The sequence below is a fragment of the Pyrus communis genome, chromosome 16, assembly GCF_041283825.1.
Source record: "Pyrus communis isolate YQ-2024b chromosome 16, ASM4128382v1, whole genome shotgun sequence".
In the NCBI taxonomy this organism is placed as follows: Eukaryota; Viridiplantae; Streptophyta; class Magnoliopsida; order Rosales; family Rosaceae; genus Pyrus; species Pyrus communis.
The window spans coordinates 28,975,110-28,998,945 of NC_142580.1; the positions used below are offsets into that span (position 1 = coordinate 28,975,110).

Consider the following 23,836-nt stretch of genomic DNA (forward strand, 5'->3'; position numbering starts at 1 on the left):
CTGTTGACCATGAGTAATACGCGTAACTATCTGTCCCAAATGAAGCTAAAAGATATGCAACTTGATTTTCATCTCTATAAAAATGTGTGCACATAAATTGCATTTGACGAAGTCATCAGAGACAATTCTTCCAATCCACCATAATAAACCAAGGGAACACATTAGGAATCTTAAAAAGATAGTGAATAACCAATATGGAATTTGTTTAAATCCATAAATGTTTCCAATCTTTGACCGAAGTTATACGCACAACCTTAATGAAAGTAAGAATTTTTGCACCAATTGAACTTACAAATTTTATGTTTGATTCAAAAGCACCAAATGCCCTACCCTCCGATGAGCGAAAAATCCCTCAAAATCTGGCACATTCATTAGCATAAGCCCCATCGACATTAACCTTGAACCACCCAACCTTTGGCAACCTTCAAATGACTGGAATAAAGGATGGAGCCATAATAGAAAGCAACGAGATACCCAAAATTGAGAAAATAGACAACATTGAAGAGGAGGAGCTACCACTTCAAAAACACAATAGAGTTGAGTCACAAAACCGAACGGCTAGCCAGCACTTAGCATCTAATCTGAAACTAATTTGATTATGAAGAAACCAAATGCTCATATAAAAGTATGTGCCACTATAATCCAAAGTTTTCCATTAGAACCAGAAAAAGTTCTAAGAAATGTTTTCCAAAAAACATGTAACATTGATTGTACCACTAGAGAAGGACAACGAAAAAGCTCCAACAACCAAGACCAAAGACCAACAGTCCAAAAGCATTCTAAAAAAAAATTGAGGGAGATACTCAAGAGCTGACGTATCAGTTAGGAGACTATCGTGTAAGACTTTTCCAAACAATTATGATTTGCTTTGGTTAAATCTGATGAGACCAAATGATTTTCCATCAAAGCACTTGGCTATCAATGTTAAGCAAGTGAGAACAAGTCTTTTTAGCTATAAGAATACCAGAAAAAGAGATAGAACAACATAAAGAGTTAGAAGATGCCAGCACCAGAAGAGAAGTAGTTGTAATTAAAGCAGCAACTTCAGGAAAAATAATAGTAGTGAAATGCTACGGCAAGTCCAAATGAGAACTGCATATAAAATAGCTCACCGAGGCTGTGACAGTATAAGCAAGAGCATTAGGGATGCCGAGATATGAAATCCAAGTGGCCCGCCCAACCAATTATCAAACCAAAATAAAACTTGAGAACCATCACCCACAATCCAAGTCGAATGTGAAGAGATAATAGAGAGAACCTTTTTTAAAACCCAGCCGCACCGAGCATTTTTTTTTTTAAGTGGAAGGAGGAACCAATCCTCTATGCAAGAAGCGAGATCCACCATATCCCAAGAACGCTTTAAAATCAATGAGCGATTTAGAACTGCCAAATCTTTTAACCTAAAGCCACCAAGAAAGATGCTTTGGGTGACAACAAACATGCAAAGAAATTAGAGGAGTACCACGATAGTCTAGATCACCTAGAAACCAAATTATTTCGATTCTGTCTGGTTCAATTTTAGTTTACTTATTTATTTATTTTTGTTGTTGTTAACCTAGAAATTGAAGAGAAAATGAAGAAAAAAAAAATATAGTGAATAAGGCTTTCAGTATATTTGGACCTTTAAGTGCTTACAACCTTGGATTGAAATTTGGCTAAAGATTGATTTGGAGTTGGGCTTGGAAAATAAATACTAACATAAACAACAATAACAAAACTTCGTCACTTTAAATGAAGTCCATTATGAATTCTAGAACATCATGGTGCTTGATTTCGGGCAAAATCTTCTATTAGTTCCTAATACTGTATGTTTTTTCTTGAAGTATGTTTCGGCTGAATTCAGTTCAGTTCAATTCTGAACCACCAAAATTGAATCCGAATCAATAATTTATTTTTTATTTTTTTTAAAGTGTCTAGAAAAAAAAAGAAAAAAAAGAAAGAGTAATAACTTTTAGCGTTGGAATTGCGTACGCTGTGCTGCATTGCGGTGAAAGCAGCAGTTCCGAATCACCCTCTCTCTGAGTCTCTCTCTGTCGCGTAAGGAGCTTGGCATGGAAACGGAGGACATAATAGCAGAAGAGCTGCAAAACGTAGAGGCTGAAATCCAAGGCGTCCAAGGTAACCAACCCCTCTCTTTCTCTCTCTCTCTCTCTCTCCGCTTTCTGTTCTCCTTTTCCCTTTTTTTCAATAATTATTTATTTCTTCATTTGATACTTTCTATGCTTCAGTTTTTGAAACCTAATTTACGATAGGATTATTATGATAAACCAGAAAAGAAAATGGTTTATGAGGAATTAAAGTATTAATCTTTACGAATTTTGAGTACTAGTTTAAGAGATTGGCTTTATTTGGAGCTGGGTAAATTTGTTAAGTCTATATTATAAAGCAATTGCAAGTGTAACCAATATTTTCTGGAGAGTAATCACGAATTCACTATAAGAGGAATTAAGTGCCAAGTGTCTGGTTGTTCAAGTCATGGAGCCTCTCTGGAGACAGGGGTATCGCTGCATACGGATTAGGTGTTATTATTCCCATAAATCTCATGTCCGAAGCCTCGTGCGCTAGGCTGCCCTGTAATGTATGATGTTTTTGGTCTGTGTTAGGTTCACCTCATTTTTTTTTTTTTTTGTCAAACGATAGATTTTGTTAGATTAGATGTTTAGATTAGCCACCGACCGGGGTTTGAACCCACACCCTCATGCAAGGGATCAACACCTTTCCACCACTGTGGTAAAGAGCCACTTGCATAAAATCATCAGATTACGAGAATGGGGATTCGAATTTGGGTTCAGAAGACCTCATTTTTCAATTTTGCTAATATTGTTTTTCTTCCCGTTGTGTCTGATTTGATTCATTGGATAATTTGTATTTTAGCCTTCTAACTCATTAGAGGATTTAAAATGTATGTTTTGGTAGATCAATGTGGATAATATTTTCTGATAGACAATTCGTATTAAAAAATAGAAAAGATAGTAAGTGTATGTTATCTGATATGATCTGTCTTGAATAAGTTACGGAAGTTTGTCCACGTTTTTCATATATATGAAGAACACAGTGATTTATGCGTATGTCTCGTTTTTCAGACCAAATTAAGATATTGCTTGACCAACAAGAGAGGTTATATGAAAGGCAATCTGAACTGCAAGCTTTACTTGAAGCATCTAAAGATTCATCATATCCTGTTAATGGTCCTTCAAATGCTGAGGAAAACTGGTCTGGGATATTTGAGTGGGATTCTCGAGCTAATGATGTTAGGTTCAATTTATTTGGCATATCCACATATCGTGCAAATCAGCGAGAGGTAACTTCCATTTCTGGATTGTTCTTTTTCAAATTTCCTGCTCCTTTGTTTGCTATCATATTGTCAGCTCCCTACCAAGAAAGAGAATATATGGGATCTTATTGCACTGTCTCAGTTGAAGGTGTGGAGATTGGCTGGCCAAAGGAGAGGAAAAAAAAAAATAGCTTAGTAATCAGTCGGATAAAAATTGGAAGAGCAGCGGAAAAAAGCACGACAGTACAAGCATTTTTCTTTTCATTTCACGTTTAAAGACAAAAACCCCATTATTTGCTCATTCTTCATAGAATCATATGGAAAGCTAGAAATTCTAGGGCAGCGGTGGCAGTAAACAGCTGAGCGTGTTGTATTCTTCTCGGGATGAGATTGACATGTGGAAAATGGATAGATTTTGCTCACTGGGAAGATCACAGGGAAATTGGCTAACAAAAACTAGTTTGCCAACAGCTAGGGTTTGGGCAGGGGCCAACTGCTAGGTAAGAAGCACAAAGTCCTAGTTTTCTCTAGGCTTTGGTATATGTAGAGAATACTTGAGATTAATCTTTGTATGCACTTCTCCGTGAAAATGAGGAAGTCAATAGCTACACAAAGAATACAAAGAGGAAGTATTTCAGTTACTAGTAATTATAATTAATGAACTTATCAGTACTTCTGTAATTTGAAAAGTCAACTCCTACGCTCGCATAAATAGTTGTTTGCGAGTCTTTATAGCTGATTCATTGTGGTTTCATATGTCATTTTATTTTATATATAATACAAGTATTAGTTTTGATCATTCAAACTGAAAACTAATTCTTCCAATCAGATAACGTGGGCTTTGGCCCAAGTAGTGGATGGATATGGTAGCTGGAATTGTGAATGTTTTATCTTTCTCCTGTACCAGTTGTGTTTCTCTTGGTGGTATCGCTAATTGAACTCCAGTAGTTCTAGCGTTATATTAGTGCCAGTTTGCCCTTTAGTTGTTAAAGTTCAAACTGTTTTTTAGATGCTTATCCCCATCTCTTTCTTTAGATTTGCTGATAGTGGCTAATTCGTGCCAGATTATCAATGCTGTGATGAGTGGAAGAGATGTTTTAGTGATTATGGCTGCGGGTGGTGGCAAGAGCCTCTGTTACCAGCTTCCAGCAATTCTTCGTGATGGAGTTGCTCTTGTTGTCAGTCCTTTGCTTTCATTGATTCAGGACCAGGTTGTAATAAATTCTATCCATCACTTTACAAAAAATGTGTCCTGAAGATTTTAGTCAGGTTATTCAACAAACTACCATTGCTTCAGGTGATGGGTTTGTCAGCTTTAGGCATTCCAGCTCATATGTTGACATCAACTACTAATAAGGAGGAGGAGAAGTCAATATACAAGTCACTCGAAAAGGGGGAGGGAGATTTGAAAATATTGTACGTGACGCCAGAAAAGATATCAAAGAGTAAGAGGTTTATGTCAAAACTTGAAAAGTGCCATAACGCTGGTCGTCTATCTCTCATTTCTATTGACGTAAGTATGTTGCCTTGAATGATTCATTATACCTTGAAGTAAAAATAGGCATATTGGTATTTTGGCTTTATCATCCTATCAGCAATCAATAATTTTTTATTCTTTAGTTAGCAAGTTGAATATCTCTGTAGTGTCTAATATCATGGCGTATTTTTTCAGGAGGCACATTGCTGCAGCCAGTGGGGTCATGATTTTCGACCTGACTACAAAAGTCTTGGTATCCTCAAGACTCAGTTTCCCAAAGTTCCTGTGATTGCTCTGACTGTAAGTTTTTATTTTGTGTTTAATTCTTATATCCTCTTTAGAGGCACTATCACAATTCCATAGCTTCTTCCACTCCCATCTCGAATAAACAAAATGTCCCCAATTTAAATTTTGGGTATTCAATAGAAGTTAAGGTACCTTGTTAATTTTATTTCTCTTTATTGGCGAGAGCTTTGATTTCATTGTGTATTGTATCAGTTTCCGTACTAATAAAATTTAGGGAATTGTTATTGGCACTCCAACAATCTCATGTTGCACTCCAAACTTTCTATAATTGGAAAGAAAATTACATTTGTGAGGAGTGTAGAATGAGATTTTTGGAGTGCTAATAACAGTTCCCAAAGTTTATGGTAATAATTTGCTGAATGCTGGTCACAATTTTCTCTTCCATGCTGGTGGTAGAGAAGCAAAGGAAAGCATGACAGAGGGGCTGTTATTTTTTGTTCTGTATCTGGCAAAATGATGCTATTGAGTGCTTTCAAATTTGATAATAAATTCCTTAAATTATTGGGGCATTTCAATCAACTCATATGAAACTAATAGAACAGGAAAAAGCAGTTTGGGGTTTGCGGTTTAACCTTCATTCGTAGATAATATAGAGGGATGAAAAGAATGGAGTAACCATGTGCTTGCTTCTAATCGTATTTTTTGGTTGATTTGATGGGTTTGTCATACTGCAGGCCACTGCTACCCAGAAAGTGCAAAGTGATCTGATGGAGATGCTTCACATTCCTAGATGTGTAAAATTTGTCAGCACAGTCAACAGGCCAAATCTATTTTATATGGTTTGTTTGTTTTTTCATTGTTTCTGGCTTTGAATTTGAAGAGGGGTAGCCATAATACTTTATGCTTTAGGTACGAGAGAAGTCTTCAGTTGGCAAGGTGGTGGTTGATGAAATTGCAGAATTTATTCATCACTCTTATTCAGATCATGAATCTGGCATAGTGTATTGCTTTTCTCGAAAGGAATGTGAACAGGTCTGTGTTGTTTGTTTATTTTCATTGTTGGTTGCTTTTGGTTGACTGTCACATAATTTGTAAAAAGTGATAACAGATATGGACAAAATAAATCCTGAAATGATGGAACTGTAAGCAGTTTTAAAGCACAATGCCTGAATTTGGTTAGATAAACTTTTGATATGTTAACAAATTTCCAAAATTTTTTTGGAGTCAAAACAGAATTGCTTAAGTATCGCAGTTTTGAGCATATTTCCGAAATATAGAAATCTTTCCCTATAGATAATTTTCACTTAGAACACACTTTGTATCCTGTTTTGTAAACGTAAGTTTTATAGGATTCTGTTGTTGAGTCTCTCTCTCTCTCTCTCTCTCTCTCTCTCTCTCTTGTCGGCTACAGTGAGTCTGATATGACCCATGACCACAACTGTTTAAGTTATCTAAACTGGATTATTATATATATTTTTTGCAAGAATTTGCTTACTTAGCGTAAATTCACACATGATTGGGGCTTTAGCATAATTGTCATGCATAGAAAGGAGTTTTAGGTTGTAGCATCATACATAATTGCTTGTCCAAAATAGCATTATACATAATTCCTTACGTTTAGAATTCTAGGTTGCAAAGGAGCTGCGTGAGAAAGGAATATCAGCTCATCATTATCATGCAGACATGGATGCAAATGCTCGTGAAAATGTTCATAAGCGGTAAATTTATTGACTCATTATAGATATTTTGCAGAGATTATTTTTCCAGTATGATTTGTGGCTGAGGGTTGTTATTACTTCGACTCTCCTCTGGAGCTTGCTCTTTGATGTATCCGGCAATAAATTAAACTTAGCAAATTAGAGAATAACCAGAAACACACAAGATTTATACTGGTTTGGTAGAACTTGTGCCTACGTCCAGTTGTGATTTCTCTAGGTAGAGAAACCATGACTTCTTTGATAAATAATAGAGCATACAGTACTTTTGCAAACCCTAGAACTAATCCCTTTCTTCCCTCGGCTGTCTCTCTGTTTTCTCACTTTCTTTTTAGCCTTTCCTGCACCTCTATTTATAAGTATAGGGTGCGGTTTACATCCTATTTTCTGATTAGGTTTCCTATTCTATATGGGATAGGAAAAGTACACTTTCTTTCCTATCCAGTTTGGCTTCTAGGATTCCTAATCTAATTGTACAAGAGAACTTAATTTTTTCCTAATCCTTGTAGGACAAGAATCTGTGCACCTTTTGGTTTCCTAATACAACCCTAAACAAGATAGGAGGTTAACAAAAGACGGATCAAAAAGCTAATAATCTCCACCTTGGTGAGTCGAACCAAGTCTTGACTGTTGCACCCCAGATTATGTTCGAACCTTCTTGAAGCAGCTCTGGAAATCTTCAAGGACCTTCACCTTGGCAAACTTCTTCTCGCCTACCTCAAGTGAGGAGGTGCTCCACCTTGATCAATCAATGAGATCAATCAAGTTCAAGCAATGCTTGAATTTCTTCCAAGTCCCCTGCAGAGTCAGCATCAATGTACCCTAACACCCTTGTCACCAAGAACCTCTCAAGTAATGCAGAATCAACTTTACTGCATCCCATTGTTGCTTTCCTGGATTTGCCATGTACTTGGAAATGACGCTGATTGCTTGAGTTAAGTCGGTTCGTGTCACACCATTGCAAACCTTAGGCAGCCCCCAACATTAGCATAGGGAACCTTCTCCATATCTGATTTCTCTTTTTCTGACTTAGGACACTATTGGCCAGTTAATCTGAAGTGAGCCGCCAAAGAAGTCGAAACTGACTTTGCTTCTAGCATGTTGAACTTCTCAAGAACCTTATGGATATATTTGGCTTGTGATATATAGATCCTACCACCGGTCCTATCTCTCTGAATTTCCATGCCAAGGATCTTTTACGCAGCACCTAGATCCTTCATGTCGAACTCCTTGCTTAACATCTTCTTCAAGTCTTGAATTCTAGACTTGGCTTGACAAGATATTAGTGTGTCATCCACATATAGCAGCAACAATATGCTCATCCCATCTTGGAATACATGATACTAACAATCATACAAGCAATTTCCTAAAATTAATTTTCAGCATAAAGGAATCAAATCTCTTGTACCACTGCCTTGGAGACTGCTTCAGGCCATACAGGGACTTCCTGAGTGGACATACTAGGTTTTCTTTCCCATATTTGGAAAACCCTTTTGGTTGAGCCATGAAATTGTTTCCTCTGGATCCCGATGGAGAAACGCAGTCTTCACATCCATCTGCTCAATCTCCATGTCATGCTGTGCTGCCATTGCTAAAAGCAATTTTCATATTATACATGGGATAGGAAAGTAAACTTTCTTTCCTATTCCAATTTTCCTTCTTGGGTTCCTAATCTAATTGTATAAGAAAACTTAATTCTTCCCTAATCCTTGTAGTACAAGAATCTGTGCACCTTTAGCTTTCCAAAATACAATCCTAAACAAAATAGGACTTTAACAAAAGACGAACCAAAAACGTAACATGGGTATCATGGAATTACATGAATGTTGCTAATTATGCTGGTCTATTCTTTTATTTTTTTTAAGGGACAAAATCTTTCTGGATTGTTTGTACTGAGTGCTGACTAAAGTATACCATGGATTAACCTCTTATTTGTCACATTCCTTGAAATTCTGGATATCTTTTCCCTAAGTAAGTATCATATCCAAAAGTCAAAGTTGCCCAAAATTCAGACGATGTCACGATACACAGAATGAAGAATTGGATATGCATATCGTATTTGCTACCCAAGCATATGACCATTTTGATTGTTAATTACCATTCCTAGCTCATGTGTTAGGAGGTGGAGGACAGGGATTAGTAGTGAGTTTATCTAATTTTTAAGAGATAATTGATGGCAGACCGAGAGGTAGGTTTAGAGCCTCGAGAGGGCTCAGAGAGGGGCATTTTGCTCTCCACAATTTGTTTTACATTAGTTGTTGATCTTTAGATGCTTGAAAACTTGGTTTAGATTGTCAACCTTTATGGGTTACCTGCAGGATTGAAGATTAATATATAGTTTTATTAACTGAATGCCCAGCTCATATTATTCAAGCCCGCCTCTTAAAATTCAATTGTTACCCTTTATTATCTATTTTTAGCAACTAGTATTATCTTTATGGATGTTCAGGTAACTCTGTATGCGTATCGCCTATTCCAAGCTCACACATCATCACGTCTTAATGCATATTCTTTTGTTTAGTCACTTTCTCCTCTTTCGTATGTTTGATAGCACAGGTGGAGCAATGGAAAGCTACAAGTCATCGTAGGCACTGTATGTTTGTTTGCAGTTCCCTTTTTCACCATAAAGAACTTTATTGTTTTCCTATTTATCTTCCTTATACCTTAGCTTGCATATGCATTCCAGGTAGCATTTGGCATGGGAATCAACAAACCAGATGGTTAGTCCTTCAACATTATTTGTTTTGATTTTGTGTTGTATGAGTTCTCCAATCGAAATTTATCTTCTTTGCATTGACAGTGTGTGGGGACTTAATAGATTATGGTGGTTTTCTGGTCATCATATTTGGACTTGACTCCTAATGGGAGTCATTTATGAATCATGAAGTTCTGAAAACTATTATGCATACAGGTCAAGATATTTCTAATTTCCCAGCACATACACACTATCAGTACTGTACATAAGGTCTGAATCTGCAAAAATATTCACTAAACAGTAAACTAAGAGAACCTTAATAGATGATTGAATGGTGATTTGATTCTTTTAACATGGTGAGTCCCAAAAGGGAAATGATCTTTAGCTCGAATCTGCAACTTGATTTATAATTTACTCCTTTTACATCATTTTTTTTTTTTGAGAAGAAACTATAACAGTTTATTATAAAAGAAAAGTGTAATACACAGAAGTGGATAAGAAATCCACCAAGAACAGAACAAGAAAATCTGTCCAGAGGATCAGATTACAAGTAGGACAACCTCAACCAAAATCATTTTATGACTGCTAACATATCCCACAGTATGTGAGAAAGAGAGTAATTCTTAAATTCATTTGAAACTGAAGCCCAGAAGGCTGCCCAATATCTTACTCTTCCCCACAGATCTGCTACCCCCACGCCAGTATAATCGTCAAAAATTCTTTTGTTACGCTCCAACCAAATGTTCCAAAAAACTGCCGACACCAGACAACCCCACAAAGCTTTAGCTTTCCTCCCAATTCCTAGGGCCTCAAAATTAGTGCTTAGAAGCTCGAAACAACCCTTTGGGATGACCCAACTTACTCTAACCTCCTGAAACAATTTCCACCATAGTTGAATCGTGTAAGAACAATGAAGAAAAATGTGGTTAACACTTTCCTCCTTTGCTTTACACAAACTGCACCAATGGGGAGAGATGCAAATAAAAGGACTTCTCCTTTGAATTTGATCACAAGTGTTGAGCCTCCCAATAGCCACTAGCCACACAAGAACTTTGACCTTCGGAGGAACTTTTGATTTCCAAATCTGTGAAGAGGGTGGAAAATGTTGCACAATCCCATTGTTGCTCAAGAAAGAGCGATAGGATTTGCAGGTGAACAATCCTGATAAATCCAGTTTCCACCTTCTATCATCCGCTCTTGATTGAGACAAGCGAACATTTTCCACTTTCTGTAATAATCTAGCCGCCTCTTCTATCTCCACCTCGTTCAAATTTCTCCTGAAATCAAAATTCCAGCTCAAAGAATTGATAGAAAGATCCACAAAACTTGCGATGTTCTGGTTGTGCCTTCTCGATAGCAAGAATAATCTAGGAAATTGTTCTTTCAATGGTCCCCCTTCCAACCAACCATCCTCCCAACACTTCACCCTCTCCCCATTGCCCACCTTAAACTTGCAACATTGTAGAAATGATTGGAGACCACACGAAATATCTTTCCAGGGGCTTCGACTTGAACCCCGCACTGGAGGATTTGCATTCCATCCATTATCCTGCAGCCCATACTTGCTTCTTATCACCTTGTGCCAGAGAGAATTTGGTTCCTTTGGGAATCTCCACAACCACTTAGCCAATAACGCTTCATTCTGATTCCTCAAATTCCCTACTCCTAAACCCCCTTCCTCCTTACTTTTAATAACTATCTCCCATTTCACCAGGTGGTTTTTCTTTCCTTCCTCCACCCCCTCCCAAAGAAATCCTTTCATTAGTTTTTCTAGGCGTCCAATCACCCCGCAAGGAATTTTGAACAAGGACATGTAGTAGATTGGCAAACTTCCCAAAACAGATTGAATCAAAGTTAATCTGCCTCCTCTGGATAAGAAGGCCTTCTTCCAATTTTGAAGTCTTTTTTCCATTTTTTCTACCACTGGATCCCAAAACGTAAGTGCTCTTGGCCTGCCCCCAAGAGGGAGACCCAAATACTTTATTGGCCAACTACCCACCTCACAACCCCAAGAATCTGCCAACCTTTTTAATTTCTCACAATCTGAGTTTATTCCAGCCAAAGAACACTTTTCTTTGTTGATTTTCAACCCTGAAACAGTACAAAATAAATTGAGCACCTCTAATAAGCTGTTCCAAACTTCCTCATCATCCGCCAAGAAGAAAATAGTATCATCAGCAAATTGAAGATGAGAGATCTCCACCCTTTCTTGCCCAATGCCTAAACCTTTGATCAGCTGATTCTCTTGAGCCTTCTCCATTAATCTACTCAAGACATCCACTACTAAGGTAAAAAGAAAAGGTGACAGTGGGTCGCCTTGTCTCAAACCTCTTGAAGCATGAAATTTTCCCCTAGGCCTCCCATTTATCAAAACGGAGAAATTTGCAGAATTTAGACATCCCTGCACCCATTTTCTCCATCTAATGCCAAAGCCTTTTCTTTGTAAAACTTCGTCTAAAAATCTCCACTCGACATGATCATAAGCCTTTTCAAAATCGATTTTAAACACCAAACCCTCCTCTTTCTTCTTCCTCACCTCTTCTACCACCTCATTTGCAATAAGGACGGCATCCAAAATTTGTCGGCCTTTAACAAAAGCTCCTTGATGTGGAGATATTGTGCTGCCCATAACCTCCCTTAATCTTGAAGCTAGGGTTTTCGCCACAATTTTGTATAAGCCAGTAACTAGGCTTATAGGCCTATAGTCCGTCACTTTCAAAGAATCTGACTTTTTCGGAATTAGACAAATAAATGTTTCATTTGTCACCGCATTTATTATTCCGGTCTCAAAGAACTCCTCCATGACCTTCAAAATATCCACTTTCAAGAATTCCCAACAGTGTTGAAACATTTGCAAGGAATAACCATCTGGTCCTGGCGATTTATCCCTTCCACAATCAAAGACTGCTCTTTGTACTTCCGATTCCTCAAAAGGCCTCTCAAGCCAAGCTGCCTCAGATTCACTTATTGAGGCCCAATTGATGCCTTCCAAGCCCCAACATACCTCTTCGTTACTACTAAACAGGGACTTGAAGAAGTTAACGATATGTTTTTCTATCTCTTCTGCATCCTCTACCACTCCCCTATCATCCACTTCCAACCTTTCTATATAGTTTCTCTTCCTTCTTCCACTTGCTATTCTATGGAAAAATTTAGTATTACCATCCCCTTCTTTAGCCCATTCCACTTTACCTCTCTGTCTCCATTTCACTTCTTCCTTATAAGCTAGATCTTCCACAAGGAAAAGTAACTCTTCCTTCTTTCTTTTAGCAGCAACATCTAGCCCTTCCAACCCTTCTCTCCTATCTAAATCCTCTATGCTAGCCTCAGCATCCTTAATTTGTTTCTCAACATCACCAAAACTTTCCTTACTCCATCTTTGCAACTTTCTTTTGATAGCTTTTAACTTGTACAAAAATTTATAACCTTCCCAACCCTCCACCTGCTCAGATTGCCACCATTGTTTGAACTTGTTCCTGAAATCTGGGTGCTGTAGCCACATGTTTTCAAATCTGAAAGGACTTGGCCCCCATTTCACCTTGTTAGTATCTAGTTGGATTGGACAATGGTCAGAAGTAACCCTTGCCAAAGCCATTTGTCTTACCTCTGGAAAAATCTCTTCACAGCCTACCGAGATCAAAAATCTGTCTAACCTCCGACACACAGGTTCTTCTCTGAAGTTTGACCAAGTAAATTGAGCATTGAGCAACTCCAAATCCTTAAGTTCTGTATCTTGGATGAAATCATTAAAATTCCTCATGCTTGTAGTCATTCTTCCACCATTTGATTTCTCATTTACAAATCTCACCACGTTAAAATCTCCTCCTACACACCATCTTGGTCCGCAAATACCGTAAAGGCCAGCCATTTCTTCCCAGAACTCTTTTCGCTCTCTATTTTTGCAGGGACCATAGACACCAGATAACCACCAGTCCAACCCATTGAGTGCTTTAATTTTTATGGAGACAGAGAAACCTCCAACCAAAGATTCAATAACCGAGATGTGTTTGGTGTTCCAAATCACAGCTATACCCCCAGATCTTCCTTGAGCAGGGGCGTAAATCCACTCTTTAAATCTGCTTCCCCAAACACTAGCCACAAGCGATCTGTCAATTGATTCTTTCTTTGTTTCTTGTAAGATAATAATATCGGGCTTTAGTCGCCTGAATTGCTGTTTTAAAATCAACCTCTTCTTCCTACTTCCCAATCCTCTCACATTCCAGCTAATTATCTTCATTAAATCTGACAATGCCCCCTTGAATTTTCTTTTCTGCCTTGTTTCCACCCACAAGCTTGCTAGCAATGACTTTCCCAGTATTCCTCTCAAGAAATAAAGACCTTTTCAGTGGCACCAAAGAAACTTTCATATTTGACATGAATTTGGTAGTTCGAGTTTGTGCTTCACGTTTGACTGATGCCCTAGCCGACCTTTTCCTTCTGCTGTACTTTAACATTTTCTTGTTTTTTCCAGTATCTTTGTATTCAACTTGTTCCACAGTGTCTAAATTTGCTATATGATGCGACTGAGAAGGTACCTCATCCAATGTCGTCCTTGTTTCCATTGTTGTATCAGTGAAGAGATTGTGAAACACATCGTTAAAGCGATCAAAAACCTCGAAGGTTTCTTTTTCATCTTGTGAAGAATCACCAAACTCCTCCTCTGAAACTGATGATTGTGACATGTATTCGTCTTCACCAAAATCTGATAATTGAGAATAATCCAGACCAAGATCCTCTGTCAACCTCATCCTTTGTTCCGATGATTCCTCTTCAATCAACCTGCCCGATGGCCTTATTGGAACATCATCGACATCACTTTCTTTTTCATCCATCTGTTCAGAATCATTAATTAAGAAGGTGAGATTGGGAGATTGAATTTCCTTCAGTTTAGGCCTCTCAAAAGGAGTCAGATAAGATCCGAACTCGTCTGGAAGAACAAGCTTCAGTCTTTTTCCACAAATATCAGAATCGCCAAATCTCCCAAGGAAATTCAAATTGAAACACATTGGAGTTTTACTTGAAACACCCTTGTGATGAGCTTTCATAGCCGAAGAAACTTGAGAATTGTTCACTGTTGAATACATTGAAGTGCTGCTTCCTCTTGTCAACCAACCACCGCCACCATCTGTCCCACATACCTCCAAGCCCTTGCCTACATCCGAAAAGACCACTTCTTTCTGACTTCCTTTCTCTATTGAATTATTAAAATAATCCCCTGCAACTGCCTTTTCTGCTCCTTCTGAGAAAACCACCGCTTCTGTCATTTCCACCGCTCCTATTATTTTTCCTACTCTCTGTTGTTCACCTTGCTTTCTTACAGAAAAAGTAGAGTCATTAGTTACAGGCTTTTCAACCCGCACACTCTCTGTCACGTGCATGCTTTCTCCTTGCTTTCTTTCAGAACCTACATTGACAGGGCATTCAAAATCTCCAATCTGAAAACAGACACGTGTCCCTGAAATAGGTTCAGTCTGTTGAAAATCTGCTTTCGCCGGAGGGATTATTCCGGTGATCCTTTGTAACTTCGATTCAGTCTTCAAAGAGCCATTTGATATTGTGGTTACTCCACCATCTGCAGCCGAAGGCTTAGGTCTCTTTGCTGGCGAAAGTTGACGTAATTTTACCCTGAATACTGATTCTCCATCTACCACATTTACGAACTCTGGAATAAAGCCAATGTTGTTGGTTTTGATTTTTAACTTTGCTTCAATCAAAAAACCAAAGTTAGCTGTTCTACGATCAACTTCTACCAGACCGCCGCATGCATCGCCAATCTTTTGGAAAAAATCATTGGTCCAAAGATGCGGTGGTAAACCTTCCAGAGCAACCCATCCACCATAACTAACCACCTTTCTGTCGTTTGATTTGATACTGTCCCACCATCCAGACAGCACCACATCTGGTAACTTATTCATGGCTAGAACTCCAAGTTGTGCAATTTTTGTTGCTTCCTCTTCGTTCTGACAAACAAACAAAGCCTTGTTGCATTGGAATGGTGAAAGCCAAATTTTCTTTCCCAGCAGAATTTGAAGTGAGGCCTCCACAACTCTCCAAGGCTGATGCACCACAAGTCTCTCACAAACAATTACACTCCCCCAACTATATGATTCCGTGGAAGTATCTCTCATATTCCAGTTTTTCTTGATCCAACTTTCCTCTCTGACGTTTCGAAGGGATGCCCCATTTGTCAACCTCTTGCCTCCAAGAACTGCATCTCTATACGAAACCTGAGGGCCAAACCCCGAGTGGCTGCTCATAGGCTCAATTCCATCCCTCTTCACATTCATCTGAGAAGCCCCGGCTCTCTTTCCACCTCTGAGAATTTCAGACAGTAGGTCCTCCAGACTTCTCCAGCCGAAAAAGTTACTTCCTTTAGGAACGAAGATATTCCTTACAAAACCATCCTTTTCTGATTTGGACAGAACAAGAAAATCCCCGTTTTTGTTGTGGAATCTTTCAACCCAAAACTGATAATTATGACCTCTATATTTTCTGAAAAAGATCTGACCGTTTGTAACTACCGCCTCCTTTAACTGATCAATGAGCCAAGCAGCACATCCCAAATCGAAAGAAATCTGGTACCCTCTGTATCTAGTTCTCTCTGTTAACAGAATCCTTTCACCAAAAGACTTATCTTCAACCTCTAAGATGAAAACCTTTTGCTCTACTTTGTAATCCCTGGATAAATGTCGGTAGGTCATCTTATCCCACTAGGATGCTGCTCCCCTTACCAGTTTCTGTTGTGGTTCAGGGCAGTTTCTCCTTCTGACTCCATTGCCGCCTTCCCCTTTGCTCAGATGTGAACAATGGCTCAAAATACTTGTTCAAGCACAACATGAAACTATGCATGTCTAAGATCGCAGTAACTTTTTCCACTCCAAAATCCCTAGAATTGGATTATGCACCTTAAGATCAAAAGAATCGATCTCTATCACCAATTCTTCAAATCCAGGACACCCAATTGAAAATAAACCCAAATCGATCCAATTCTCCAGCAGATCTCAGAACTTAGACAAATTGGAAAAAACCCAGATGAAAAGTTCATCCGAGTTGGTGGGTGGACTCGGTGAGAGAGCGATCAAGTGATCAATCCGAGTCGAAGACCGAGTTTACGGAAGATGGAGGAGGAGGAGAGCAGAAGTGCGGCGACTCTGAAACCCAGCCAACTCATCCCGTATCCTACTCACTCGCACTCCCAGGAAAACCAAATTTCCTAGCGATACATTTCCAATCGACATGCAAAGAAGATCTGAGCAGTAACTTTTTTCCACTCCACTATCCCAAGATCTGGATTAATGCACCTTAAGATCAAAAGAGTCGATCTTTATCGCCAATTCTTCGAATCCAGGACACCCAATTGAAAATAAACCCAAATCGATCCAATTCTCCAGTAGATCTATGTTGTCGGAGACCGCGAAAATGAGAACCGGACGGCGGAGCCTAACCGGAGATCCACCGCCGCTGAGACAAGAGGGAATCAGAGACCTACTGAGATCCACCACCGCCGCTCCTTGTGAACAGAGGATTTTGTGTTTTCCTGCATGAGAGAAGACGAAGTCACGATGGTTGCGGTGGAGGTGAGACCGTGAGAGAGATTGGAGAGGAGGAGGACTGGACGGCCGGCGACTGAGAGAGACGGAGTGAGAAAAGTGAGAGTCGGAAGAATTCAATAGTACTATCAAAACTGAGACGTAAGGGGCCCGAGCTGGTTACTTGGGTCCTTTGTTTCTCTCTGAATTGAGCATTATGACCAGCACACATAGCCCAACTCTTGGGCACTCGGTCTTAAATTTGCAATGTTCATGTATTTTCCCCAATAAAAGCATATTATCATTAATGTGTAGAAATAACCTAATTGCTTGGAATCTTTACAGAGCTAATACAACTAGAGGTTCAGAAAATAAAGAAAGGTGCAGTTTGATTCGGGCAATCCCATAATCTTGTATTGCATTATTTGTGAGAAGCCTAAGTTGGGAAAAAGGGCTTGGTGCTGGCAGTTTTATTTTGTTTTGTTTGAATGGAGAGAAATAGGGGAAACATTTAGGGTGTGAAGGGGGAGAATGTGGATTACTTGTGGGTTAGAGTTTGTTTCTGGACATCCTTTTGGCTCAGATAGTATGGACTGATTGTTTATGCGATTTTATTTCCTGATTGGGGACTGTTCTATGTTTGTTAGTTCTTTTGTTTGTTTTCTTGCTTTTATCTTTTCTTGTTCTTTAATTGCATGTAGTTCAGGGAACACCATGTCTCTTGTGTTGTAATTTCCTTTTGTTTTCAATGGAAATCTTAGCACCTTATAAATATAATGATATTAAAGGGGGAATAATTTTTCATAATAATGAATAACATAAGAATTTAAATTGGTAAGTATGAGTAACATTTTATGGGGAAAAGTTTCATATATGGGTGGACCGGGGACAAGTTCAGTCTAATGTTCAAGGTCTTGGGATCACAGACAGCAAAACTTGTGCAGTCGATGCTTTCTTTCTTCACTTATCTTCTATTTCCTTATGTTGTCTTGTTTTTCCATGCCATTTGAAGTTTGCATACAAATACAAATTTAATCTTATTTTTCTGTTCCGTCAAAGAAGTCTTTTTCTTTTCCTGTTATATCTAATACTTGGTAACTGCTTGTAGTCAGGTTTGTCATCCATCACAGCCTAAGTAAATCAATGGAAACATACTACCAGGTTTTTCACCTTCCCAGCTGCTAACTTACATATCCTTTAATTTTATCCCTTCTGTAACCTTCGTAAGTCCAGGAAAGTGGCCGAGCTGGACGAGATGGACTCCCTTCTCAATGCCTACTGTATTTTAGACCTGGTGATGTTCCTAGACAGGTATTATTTTCGGCTATCGCGCTGGTTTATGTATAATTTCCTAAACAATGTGATCTTTAGATATTATTTTCTCTGAGCAGAGTTCAATGGTCTTCTATGAAAATTCTGGATTGCAGAACCTTTATGACATAGTACGATATTGTCAGGTAGTATCTGTTTTCATTTTAGTCGTCCTACCAGTTACATAGTTTCGTAATATTTGTAGCCTTGCGCCACATGCATTTGATTTTTTTGTAATAAAAGTAGTAAATCTAACATTAGTCTTATCAATTTCTCTTTAAAATTGCAGTCAAAAAGACAATGCCGCCGTAGTTCGTTTTTCCGCCATTTTGCTGAGCCATTACAGGACTGCAATGGTAATAAAGTGTTATTGGTTGTTCCTCTGTATGCTCAAGAGCACATGCATAAGCACACATGGGGACACACGTCCTTTGTTTGGTTTTACTAGTTCTTATAACTAATGTATGCTATCTCAGGGATGTGTGACAACTGTGCATTTTCCAATGAGGTTAAAGAACTGGATGTGTCACGTATGTTTCTTTGCGTTCTCTTCAAAAGAAAAGAGTACAATTCTTTATAATTGTCTATTAGTTTCGTTCATACTGTTGGCATGCTTTACAGGTCATGCAAAGGTTATTATTTCTTTGCTGCAAGATGTACAAGAAAATGATCAAAGATTGACTGTGCTGCAATTAGTTGATAAAATCAAAATAAAGCACAAGGAACTAGGTATGTTTATTGCTTCATTATATAATTCTTTTTGTATTAGATGATTGATTCCGGTGTAGTAGATCTAGGAATGAGTTCAGGGATTATTCTCTTTCTCATATAGTGTGGGATATGCTAGCAGCCGTAAAATGATTTTGATTCAGTTTTAGTTACTTGTAAATAGATCTACTTGAGAGGTCTTAGCTAGTTTTGCTGGATGGTGGATTTCTTATCCACTATTTTGTAATTCATGTTATTGTTTTAATAAATTGTTATCATTTCTTCTTCTAAAAAAAAGAAAAAAAAAATTGATTCCGGTGTAATAAATGTACCATTTTAGCTATCAAGGAAATGTTTGTACAACCAGAAAATAATGGTAAACTAATTCAGTTTTTTAATTTCAATCTGAGTTACATACTAGCACAATGCATTGATCAGCTTTCCCTATAATAGTGATATCTACTGAGGAGTGAAAAAAGAAATAGAGGGTTTTTAGTTTACTTAGGAAAAATGAAGTTTGTGTACGTCGAAGGCTGTGCCTTTATTATGTTATTATAAGAATGCTAGAACTGTCTCTGTCGTATTATATTTTGGTCTATTCACGATTTCTGCTTGTCTAAGATCTAGTGATGGGAACGAGGGGTTGTTTTCTGTAGTGTGTAGGCCTTGTGGGGTCAAAGGTGTGAGAGGCATGAAACTTTTGGAAAGAACTGGAGGGGCATATTGTATTTTCTATTCTGTAGTTCCAAGTGGTGTCAATGGCGGAGCCATATAGTTAGTTCACAGGGCACACTACTCAATTGCACATTATTTAGTAGTTACTATATAATTGACTTGTTAATCAGTTTTCTGTCGCGTAAAGTAATATTTTTGAAAATATATAATGAACCAACAATCATATAGCCTTTCACTTATACATTAATAAATTATGGAACAAAAAGAAAAAAAAAATCAAGAGAGATTTAACTTAAAACACAAATTCTGACATGTTATCATTTAATAAATGGAAACTTATCATTGGTGTATGAATTACTCAGGTTCTGAGCTGAACAGAGAGGAAATAGAGAAGCTTGTCATACAGCTTATATTAGATCGATTTTTGGTAAGAAGTTGAACTCTTGGACCTTGAAAAAGTCGTCGTTCTCAATTTTTTGATTTTTTTCTGATCTGGTTTTTGACAATCACAGAAAACTCTTTAAGAATCCTAATTTTTAATGTTCCGGCATTTGCATGTATTTGGTCTTAAACCTTGATGTTCCTGCAAGGTTTTAAATAATATTTGTTAGTGTGATATACATTTTTGGCCATTCCTGAACCCCTAAGGTTCATTTGGCCCATTTGGTTTGCGGGATTTGCTCTTTGGGCAGGAAATACCCATGCTCATTCCTGGGGGATGGGAATAGAAGATTTTGAGTGTTCCAAAATGTGGAAATGAGAATGACATCAAGGAAAATTTCATTGTTTTTCATTCTGACTATGCAGTTATCAGAACCAATTTTTTTTTTTTTTAGCCTTTGAATCATACCCCAGCATTGTGTATAAAAAAGTTGTATTCTAAATTGTCAACCAAGATAATTCAGTCACAAAAGATGCATTGTTTGCATTTCTCTAGTCATGGGAAAAACACCCCAAAGGGTATGAGATTCCCCTTTCATGTGCTTGGAATACATTGTGGCAGTTATCTGTTTCCATCAATGGTCTTCCTAAACATGAGAACGGGATCTCATTCTCGTCTATCTCATCAGCGAATCAGCGAATCAAATAGACCCGTAAGCCTTTTGGGGTCTGCTTATTTGCCAAAAATTATGAGAAGGCTCAGGTTTCGAAGGTCCTAAAATCTCCAATCTCTATCTGCATTTGTTTGCTTGTCCATGCATAGGGTGGGGCTGCAGGTGAGGATTGTAAGTTTGATATACATTGATGTTGGCTCTCAGCTTAAGCTTTTGGGCCTTATAATTCTGTTACAGTGCCATTTTCTTTTAGTTTCTGAATTATTTCGTTCAAGCATATTGTTCTTATTATTAATTTTTTTTTTTTTGCAAGACAAAAAATTTGTCTCCCAAGGTTTTTATTTTTCATTCTCTATAAATTATGCCCTGTTAAATCTTCTGTAAGCATGTTATTATTTTTGTTGAATCTTGATAACTCTGATATGGTTGTTTCAAGTACGTGATATAGAATCACACTGTTCTTGATGCAGAAAGAAGAATTTCAGCATACAGCTTATGCCACAAATGCATATGTAACAATAGGACCCTTGGCAAAGCAAGTATTGCAAGGTCAGAAATTATTCTTTCTCGAAAGTTATATTAACATATTTTATACAGGAAAAGTTTATGGTATTATCTGAAATGCTATTTTTTGAAGGTTACAGTTTGAGGCATTTTATTTTAAGAACGACATATCTTGTAGCATAACTGGTGCCTTTGCAAGGACAGTACTGTCAAAACACCCATAAGCTTGTCACGATAATGTTAATGTCCTACTTAACGAGTTGATGTTGAACCCCCTTTAAGAAAAAAATCAGTCTTGTAATAGGCAGATATTGATGATTTATCCATAATGCTTAGTAAATATAACAAGAATTTACCTAGAACATTTATATAGGGGCACACCGCACTAGAATTCAGTGATCCAAACCGTCAAATTTACAGCTCATTTTCAAAGACTACACCTGCTAGGATCACCCAGATCAAAAGGTGCTTGTGCCTTTAAGATATTGCCAACGAGACAGTCATGAGTCCTTTTGGGCTCTCCTATTTCAAAGTAATACTGCAGCATTTAAGTTCTAATTTACTTACCAGTTCTGTTATAGAAGTTTGCAGAAGCTTTAACCATGCCCTAGAGGACATCTTTGAAGGTGGAATGCTAACTGTGAGAATTGCGAAACTTAAGCCATTTTCCATCCTATTTGGAGTGAGTTTCTAGTTTTGCTGTTCTCAAGTCTAACGCTTATGTGAGTTGCAGAACGTCAGATAGTTTTACATTTTGAGGTATTCTAAGAAAAGGAGTCCCATATTATCACAAGTTTCCTTGAATGCTATTCTTGATATGTCTATATTCCATTAATAATAGAAAAATAAAACATGTCGGTTACAGTATGAAAGTGATTAACTGTGGAAGTAAAGATCCGCTTTTACGCTAACTTTGGATATATGTCTATATTGGTCAATCTGGCCAAATTGCACGCCCCTGTAATTTGGTGTAAAATATTCTTACACCTATGGGTGCTACTGCACGTGATACATGTTTATTAAAGAAAATATCGTTGATGGTCCAATTTACCTAGAGCCTACTTTATACCTGTTTTATATCGGTTGTTTAGGTTCCTGTGCTGAAAATTTGGTCTAAGAGCATCTCCAATGGAGTAGGCAATTGATTAGGCAAACCCATTTGATTGCTTAATCCATTGGAGTGACACTTTTTCCATGGGGCAATTGAGTAGCCAACATGCCACATCAGCTTTTATAGTACAATTTTGCCTACTTTAATTGCCTATACCATTGGAGATGCTCTAATAAGATGCATATTTTCCTTTTTGAGCGCCATACCTGCAAATAGAAAGAAAGAGAATTGTGATGTAACTTGACTCAATTTCAGTGTCATGATCACCTACATTTCACCTTTCACTGTCCATGAACTACTGAAACTCATAGTAACCGCTTGGAAAAAAGGTTTTATGTTACTCTTGACTCCGTTTTCGCTTCTTTTCTGGTTAGCTCTAATTGACATCAATTCATTTCACATTTAGGTAAGAGAAGCATAAAGCTTGAAATGACTAGCGGACAAAAGAAAGTAGCTGGTATGAGATCAGTTAAACACAGTCGTGCTTCCTCTACTCTGGAATTGAAGCTTGACGAGCTGAGGAAGGAACTATCTTCAGTTCATGGAGGAATATTTCCACATTCTGTTCTGTCTACTCAACAAATCAGCTTGATAAGTGCCCAGAAGCCAAATTCAATGGAACTGGTTAGTTTTGTGAACACTATTCCATTTAAGATACATACAAAAAGTTTCAGCCTCATTACGTTAACATTTCAGCTCATTAGTTGGGGGGGGGGGGGGGGGGGGGGTGGTTGTGTAGGGGGAGATCTCTTGCAACAATTTAAGTAATTCGATATCTTCTGTTTGATGAAAACTTGTAGTGCGAGCGCTTCGGTGCAATGTATTATATGCTATTAATCTATGTTGTTGCTATGCAAACAAGGGGTAGGTGTCCTGAATTTATGCATGAAACATATTTAATTTCTTTGCAGTTGGAGAATATAATTGGAAAAGTGAAGACGGAGAAATACGGAAGTAGAATCCTTGAACAAGTGACAAAGTATGCTGATTCGGCGCAGCCTGATGAGGTTAAAGAAGAAGAAGAAAATGAAAACAGAGCCTCAAAAAGGCTAAAGAGCAAAAAGCAACTTATCCTTGTTGAGAGTAGTGATGATGAATCATGATAGGATCAGTTCCAACTCTCTTTTGATTGACTTCCCACAACATAGACACTATCTGGGTATGGAGCTCGTTTGAGTGCATAATATGTTGGAGATGGAAAATTATGTTTCTTATCAGTTTTCATTGTAAAAGGGAAAAACGGTAAATGTACTAAAAAGACAAGCCAATTATAGCTCTGTCCTCGAAATCAGAAAAATTACGCAATGAGCTGTGAGTTTTTACAATTTGTATGCGAGTATTTTCGTCATTTTGCTTGTGTATAGAGTGTATGGCCGGTTTGTCTTATTTTGGTCTAAAGATTAAAAAAATAGCCTATTTATGTCAATTTCCCAAATATATTTGTGTTGTGAATAATATCTAGGAATATGATTGTATAAATTTAATGTAAAATGGATTTGAAGATCAAATTCTTATAGACTTGTATTACTTGTAGGC

At 37.9% G+C, this 23,836-nt stretch overlaps 2 protein-coding genes across 6 annotated transcripts; one reads left to right on the forward strand and one right to left on the reverse strand.

Moving 5' to 3' along the window:
• The first annotated feature begins 1,715 nt into the window (after positions 1–1,715).
• Positions 1,716–23,648, forward strand: RECQL2 (RECQ helicase L2). Of its 5 annotated transcripts, none has more exons than XM_088688247.1 (21): positions 1,820–2,118; positions 3,084–3,301; positions 3,417–3,774; positions 4,339–4,485; positions 4,572–4,787; positions 4,947–5,051; positions 5,732–5,836; positions 5,907–6,029; positions 6,627–6,715; positions 9,269–9,305; positions 9,399–9,432; positions 18,045–18,097; positions 18,170–18,247; positions 18,328–18,393; positions 18,537–18,603; positions 18,724–18,777; positions 18,869–18,976; positions 19,993–20,057; positions 21,156–21,234; positions 22,707–22,924; positions 23,212–23,648. In XM_088688247.1, the coding sequence occupies exons 4-21, from the start codon at positions 4,354–4,356 to the stop codon at positions 23,401–23,403; spliced, it is 1,821 nt and encodes a 606-aa protein (XP_088544373.1). In that variant the 5' UTR covers positions 1,820–2,118; positions 3,084–3,301; positions 3,417–3,774; positions 4,339–4,353; the 3' UTR covers positions 23,404–23,648. The 5 variants fall into 5 exon arrangements, 3 of the variants coding, with proteins under 3 accessions (XP_068326023.1, XP_088544373.1, XP_088544374.1); XR_015957974.1 differs by lacking the exon at positions 3,417–3,774 and adding an exon at positions 21,771–21,871 and having other exon boundaries at positions 1,897–2,118; XM_068469922.2 differs by lacking the exon at positions 3,417–3,774 and having other exon boundaries at positions 1,716–2,118.
• Positions 13,490–16,108, reverse strand: LOC148690252 (uncharacterized). Its single transcript, XM_088687833.1, has one exon. The coding sequence runs from the start codon at positions 16,106–16,108 to the stop codon at positions 13,631–13,633; it is 2,478 nt and encodes an 825-aa protein (XP_088543959.1). The 3' UTR covers positions 13,490–13,630.
• Positions 23,649–23,836: the final 188 nt, after the last annotated feature.